This window comes from Bidens hawaiensis, unplaced genomic scaffold (genome assembly GCF_021521415.1).
Source record: "Bidens hawaiensis isolate Kalapana, Puna unplaced genomic scaffold, B.hawaiensis_p1.1 tig00020589_1, whole genome shotgun sequence".
Taxonomy (NCBI): domain Eukaryota; kingdom Viridiplantae; phylum Streptophyta; class Magnoliopsida; order Asterales; family Asteraceae; genus Bidens; species Bidens hawaiensis.
This window is the reverse complement of record NW_027493151.1, coordinates 22,353-28,874: the sequence shown is the minus strand read 5'-3', so window position 1 is coordinate 28,874 and position 6,522 is coordinate 22,353. Positions and strand designations below refer to the sequence as shown.

The following is a 6,522-nucleotide window of genomic DNA, read 5'->3' as shown; positions in this document are numbered from 1 at the left end:
TCAATAATTAAACCCAACAAAGTACAATTTAGGACAAAAATTAAACTTCTTCACGCCCAGTCCTAATACAATACAAATTACTAACGATATTTGATAAACATGTGACCGATTAGTCCTTCACTTAACTTTTAACAAACAAAATAATTAATTAAATTCCAAAATACCAAACCTAAAAAAAACTCATAAACTCGTCTAACTAGTCAAGAAAAATCTGAGATACAAACACACACACACACACACATTAGTTACGAAACTAAAGTATATACAAGTCACCTAATTTTGATATCAGGTTTCAAACTTGAATATGTTAAACCAGAAATGTATGTTTTTTCAGTGTTTCATCGAGTAAACGTATGGACAAAGATACGGTGGCAAGTCCTATTATAGAATGAAACATACCTCTTTTAAGCTATAACACGACGGCATATATCACCTTTTTTTTCCCTGCTCATTCCCATAATTTTACCATATGTATTATCTAACAAAACTAAAAGTATATTTTTAAACGGAATGTGATCTTCATATACCATTACAGCTCCTATAGGTTTGTATGAGTTGTATATGCCACGCATGACTGACAAGTGTATGGAGGGGACACATACAACTTTTTGCAGCCTATAGTCATATACGACCCGTATAGTATGTATAGGTCTTCAACAGCTCGAATAGAGCCTAATACAACTCCTATACGATTGTATAAAAACTTTTGACTAGTTATAAAAATGTCTATACGGCCTGTATAAGCCTATATAGAGTTATACGAGGTACTAGAAACAAAAACTTATAAGTTCTGACACAAATGGGCACAACTTAGAGGCTATACGATTCGTACGTAAGGCCAATGCGAGCCGTATAAATGAAAATTTGTGTTTAAAAAGATCCCATGCCTTTTAAGCTATATAACATTACCATACATATGTAAAAGTAAAACCAAGTAGTAATATTTTAGCAAAACGTTTCAAGAAAGGACAAAACAGTTACATTTTAATAATTGCACATTAACCTAAATAATGTGACAGGTTTATAGGTGAACATATTATAACTCAAAACACACTTATTTCCACGAGGTATGCAGCATAAATAATAATATATGTTATTATTATTTCTTCTTATTTTCACCCATTTTATTATCACTGTCTTCTTCTGCACAACTTCTCTCTCTCTCAAGCTTCATCTTCACTCTTCAAACACACTTTTAGTTTTTAGAGTTTATTATTATTATTATTGTTATTATTATTTTATAAACTTTATCAGAAAGATCAAGAACACAAGAGAATGAGTGTTTCAAAGTTCATAAAATGTGTGACTGTTGGAGATGGAGCTGTTGGGAAAACTTGTATGCTCATTTGCTATACCAGCAACAAATTTCCTACTGTAAGTTTGTCTATATATAATTATATATACACATATATATGTATGTTTGCATTATTGCATAATTATGTAACTTTTTGGAAAACTCATTTTTTTTATTTTTTTTACCAGAAATATTTTTTTTTCTAGAACTTTAGCTTACTTATTCTGGGCTAGACCTTCTTGTACAACTTTCATAGCAGAAAGTACAAGTTACTATATATCATTACATTTGTTTTTAGCAGCTTCTATATGTATACATGTTGATTTACTGATTGTTGAGTTAGAACTTGTGCAACTTGTACTTTGCGAAGTACAAGTCAGTATAGCATTGTTATAATTTATGTTTTTTTTTAAATTTATTAGATATTAATTTTAATTAATATGTTTAAGTTTTAACCAAATATTGAATCTTTTTAGTTTTTACCTCTGTTTTAATTTATTTGTTGTCTTTTTTACAGGATTATATTCCAACAGTTTTTGACAATTTCAGTGCTAATGTTGCTGTGGATGGAAACATTGTTAACTTGGGATTATGGGATACTGCTGGTAATAATATTCATAAAAATCCAATCTTTATAAATTATAATATTTCTTGAGTTTATTTATCAGTTTTTTTTTGTGGTAACTATTTTTATTTCATAAAAATCCAATCTTTATAGTTTATAATCTTTCTTGAGTTTATTTATCAGTTTTTTTTGTGGGTAACTATTTTTATTTCATAAAAATCCAATGTTTATAGTTTATAATCTTTCTTGAGTTTATTTATCAGTTTTTTTATGGGTAACTATTTTTATTTCATAAAAATTTAATATTTATAATTTTTCTTGAGTTTATTTATCAAGTTTTTTTATGGGTAACTATTTTTATTTCATAAAAATCTAATCTTTATAATCTTTCTTAAGTTTATTTATCAAGATTTTTTTTATAGGTAACTATTTTTATTTCATAAAAATTCAATCTTTATAATCTTTCTTGAGTTTATTTATCAAGATTTTTATTGGTAAGTATTTTTATTCCATAAAAATCTGTTCTTTATAATCTTTCTTGAGTTTATTTATCAAAAAATTTTATGGGTAAGTATTTTTATTTCATAAAAACCTGATCTTTATAATCATTATAAATTTTAAACTTTTGAAACTATATTTAGAAAAAATCGGTTCAATGACAAAAACCTAACCGTTAAACTGTCAAACTGATAAAACTGACGGACCCACCCAACCCATCCGGTTTAGCTTTCTTTCAACAAAACCGTACTTAGCGGTTCAACCCAAAATTATCGTCAAAACCGCATGGTGAACAACCCCTACTTTAGGGTGCAATGTATTAATAAAAATAAATAAACACATCCCAGATATTTAGTAAAAAGTATTATTAGAAAAATAGATCTAACAATAATAATATATAAAAGAATATTATATGATAAAACATGTGTTGGTTTCTTTTTGACTCTTTTTTTATGTGATTTAAAGGGCAGGAAGATTACAGCAGATTAAGACCACTAAGCTACAGAGGTGCAGACATATTTGTTTTAGCTTTCTCTTTAATCAGTAGGGCAAGCTATGAAAATGTTTTAAAAAAGGTACACTTTTTTTTAGTGCTCTCTTCTTTTTTTATATTTTCAAAATATTTTTTGGTTACTTTAAGATTCAAAGTTGGCTTTTTTGAATATAACAGATTGATTCTTGAATCTTAAAAAAGGAAAAAAAATAAAAATTAAAGATTAAGTTGAAATCTAGCATTCTAGCATAATGTTTCCTTGAAGTAGTATTGGTTTGACTTTAAGAGTCAAATGAGTTCGCTTTTAACTTCAAAACCGTAACGATTTTGTTATTATTAGTGGAGAAAGAAATATTAACTATGTATGTTTATATGTTTTAGTATCTTGTAAGAGAAAAAAAGATACATAATCATGTTGAAGTTTGTTTAATTCTTTTAACATATTTTGAGTTGGTTTGACTCTTTTAAGTCAAACATGTTCATTTGTGATTTTAGAAATGCTATAGTTTCACTTACTTTACTTTTACATTGTATTTTGTTGAGTCTTGAAAAAGAAGAATAGCCCTATTATCAAGTTGAAACCTTTTAAATCTTATTATTTTTTCCTAAATTTAAGTTGACTATTTTAAAGTCAAATTGATTAGCATTTAGCTTCAAAAGTAATAAGAAGTCCCAACGGGTCGTCATATTTATTATTTTTACTTTTTTTAAATCTTGAAAGTGAAGAAAACCTCAAAATCAAGTTGAAATGTTTTTTATCCTGCTATCTTCTTTCTAAATTGAGTAAACTGCGGTTTTCGTCCTTGTAGTTTGTCTAAATCTGCGGTTTTAGTCCAACAGTTTCAAATTTGCGATTTTCGTCCATGTGTTTTCATTTCACTTGCAATTAAACCCGACTACACTAACCCAGTTAATCCTTGTTAAACCCATCAGCGTTCACGTGAGGGACAATTTTGTCTTTTTATTCCCAAATAATCCCCATTCCTAATTCGCAAGCCCCCTCACGTGAGGGGTTGGGGTGTATTTGAAAAAAAAGGGACAAAACTGCCCCTAACGTGAGGGGCACGCTGATGGGTTTAACGACCAGACTAAACGGAGTTAGTGGGGTCGGGTTTAATTGCAAGTGAAATGAAACCACATGGACGAAAATCGCAAATTTGAAACTATTGGACTAAAACCGCATATTTAGACAAACCGCAGTTTACTCTTCTAAATTTCTAGTTGATTTTGACTTTTTTATAGTCAAATCATACTTTTATGTTATATGTTCTTCAATCTTGAAAGAGAAAAAAATTTCCATAAAAGATAAGAATTATTATTTTCATTATGTCAACTCAATACAAGTTTAAATTTATAAAGTCAATAGTTGACTAACTCAAGTCAACTTTGACTATTTGTACAGTGGATGCCTGAACTTCGACGATTCGCACCAAATGTTCCAGTCGTACTTGTCGGGACAAAACTAGGTACAATTTACAGTTTATATAATCATGTTATATTTCATTTCATTAATTTTCTTTAAATACAATTTCTTGAAAATAATCATCTAATTAAATCCTGCGTTTTCGGCTTCTTGCTTTTAGATCTTCGCAATAACACGGGATATGTAGACGATCAAATCGGTTCTAATGTTATCACATCTGCCCAGGTATTAAATCATTACTCTTTTAGTTTTAATTTGATAAAAACCAGTTTATGTATTATTATTATTAATATTATTGTTATTGTTAATATTTTTTTTATTTTATTTTTATCAGGGTGAGGAGCTTAGGAAACAAATTGGTGCAGCTGCATATATTGAGTGCAGCTCCAAAACTCAACAGGTAAATAAATCATTTAAAAATAATATTTTTAGTTTAATTTTTAATTTTTTTTACTATTTTACAACTAAATTTTGAATTAAATTTGAATATTAGAATGTGAAAGCGGTTTTTGATACGGCCATCAAGGTTGTTCTACAACCGCCAAGGCGTAAGGAAGTGATGAGGCCAACAAGGCGTAAAAGCTCCGGTTGCTCGATCATGTAAGTATTTTTTATTATACTCTTAACTTTTTATCTTTTAAAAAAGAGTAAACTGCAGTTTGTCCAAATCTGCGGTTTTAATCCAATAGTTTCAAATCTGCGATTTTCGTCCATGTGGTTTCATTTCACCTGCAATTAAACCCGAATTCATTATCCCCGTTAAGTCTGGCCGTTAAACCCATCAGCGTGCCCCTCACGTGAGCGGCAATTTTGTTTTTTTTCTCCTCAAATAAACCCCAACCCTAATTCGCAAGCCCCTCGCGTGAAGGTTGAGGTGTATTTGGGAAAAAAAGGACAAAATTGCCCCTCACGCGAGGGACATACTGATAGGTTTAACGATGAGACTTAACGGAGTTAGTGGGGTTGGTTTAATTGCAAGTGAAATGGTACCATAGGAATGAAAATCGCAGATTTAAAACTATTGGACTAAAACCGCAGATTTGGACAAACCACAGGGATGAAAACCGCTGTTTACTCTTTAAAAAATAATTTTGTGGGTCCCGGTTATATGATCAAAAAGAAACTAAGGGGGTGTTTGGATGTGTTTTTTTTAAACAGTGGCATTATGTGTGGCGGTTGGGCTGCTTAACGGTTCGGTGCAGGATTTGATGTTGGTTTGTTAATTTTTATTTTCAAGGATTTGTTATGTGTGAATGTTGTTAGTTGTAGTTGATAATAGTTTGATGATTTGGTGTTGGTTTGAGTTTCTATGAATGTATGTAAAACTGTTGTGGTGTATGTTTTAAGTTAGGCTTGCCACCACAGTTGACCATCATGGTTGACCAAATATTTTGCCAAGTGGTCACTTTTGTTAAGTTAAATAAATGAGATGGCTTGTTTTTGTTTATTGTGTTTGTGAGTTGAAGATTTATATTTGTAATTGGTTTAATGTTAAATGAGATGGCTTTATTTTGCTTTTAGACTTTTAGTTAGGAAGTGTCGTAACTGTTGGTAATTTCGAACTCCAAGTTATAAAGTTGGTGAATTTGAGGGACCAATATTGACAAATAGGTCATAGTTTGTTATGTTTTCTAATTGTCTTGTAATTATAGTTAGTAATAATATAAACCGAGTTATGGTTGGACATCACAGAACACATCAACGAGTTAGTGTGTCGTAAGAGTTCAACCGAGTTAGGGTTTGAAAGATTGTAATATGTTTTTTTGAGTTATATTATCTGATTAATAAACGGGAGTTATTCGTTTAGTTTGTGTTTATTTATCGACTTGGACTTGAATAACTCATAAGGGTTTAACTCATATTTGTGTTAAAAACTTAGATTGTATGTTTAAACGTCTTGACTGGCTGTTAGGGTGCTCGGGGCGCTCTTGGTTTACAGTGTTGGCTTCATCGGGTTGCTTGGAAACACAGGCGCAACTCGCTCGGTTTTAGACCTCGATATGTAACTTCAATTTGGTGAAACTGATTGTGAAACCGAAGGTGAATGAATCTGAATGCTTGTTGTGGCACTCGGTCTGTTTGTTAACACCGCCTTTAGTACAACTGGTTGGTTGTGAAACTCGATGTGAATGATTAGTTGTCATGCGGCTTGCTTGGTTTACGCCATAGTACTACCCTTAATCTTAATCGTCTCAACAAAACCGAATAATTTGCTTAGGATTTAATTCACCATTAAGCCATATATATGA

At 30.6% G+C, this 6,522-nt stretch overlaps 1 protein-coding gene across 1 annotated transcript; it reads left to right on the top strand.

Annotated features, from left to right (window-relative positions):
- Nucleotides 1-1,215: 1,215 nt before the first annotated feature.
- On the top strand, nucleotides 1,216-5,786 carry LOC143561167 (rac-like GTP-binding protein ARAC7). Its single transcript, XM_077049294.1, has 8 exons — nucleotides 1,216-1,374; nucleotides 1,812-1,899; nucleotides 2,823-2,932; nucleotides 4,253-4,316; nucleotides 4,434-4,498; nucleotides 4,608-4,673; nucleotides 4,767-4,873; nucleotides 5,432-5,786. The coding sequence occupies exons 1-8, from the start codon at nucleotides 1,276-1,278 to the stop codon at nucleotides 5,460-5,462; spliced, it is 630 nt and encodes a 209-aa protein (XP_076905409.1). The 5' UTR covers nucleotides 1,216-1,275; the 3' UTR covers nucleotides 5,463-5,786.
- The last annotated feature ends 736 nt before the right edge of the window (nucleotides 5,787-6,522 follow it).

Excerpts from the sequence above, each read along its gene's own strand:
- LOC143561167 (XM_077049294.1), top strand. The coding sequence starts at position 1,276 with ATGAGTGTTTCAAAGTTCATAAAATGTGTGACTGTTGGAGATGGAGCT. Across the intron at positions 4,317-4,433 it reads ACTTGTCGGGACAAAACTAG|ATCTTCGCAATAACACGGGA; the intron begins GTACAATTTACA and ends TCTTGCTTTTAG. Across the intron at positions 4,499-4,607 it reads ATGTTATCACATCTGCCCAG|GGTGAGGAGCTTAGGAAACA; the intron begins GTATTAAATCAT and ends TATTTTTATCAG.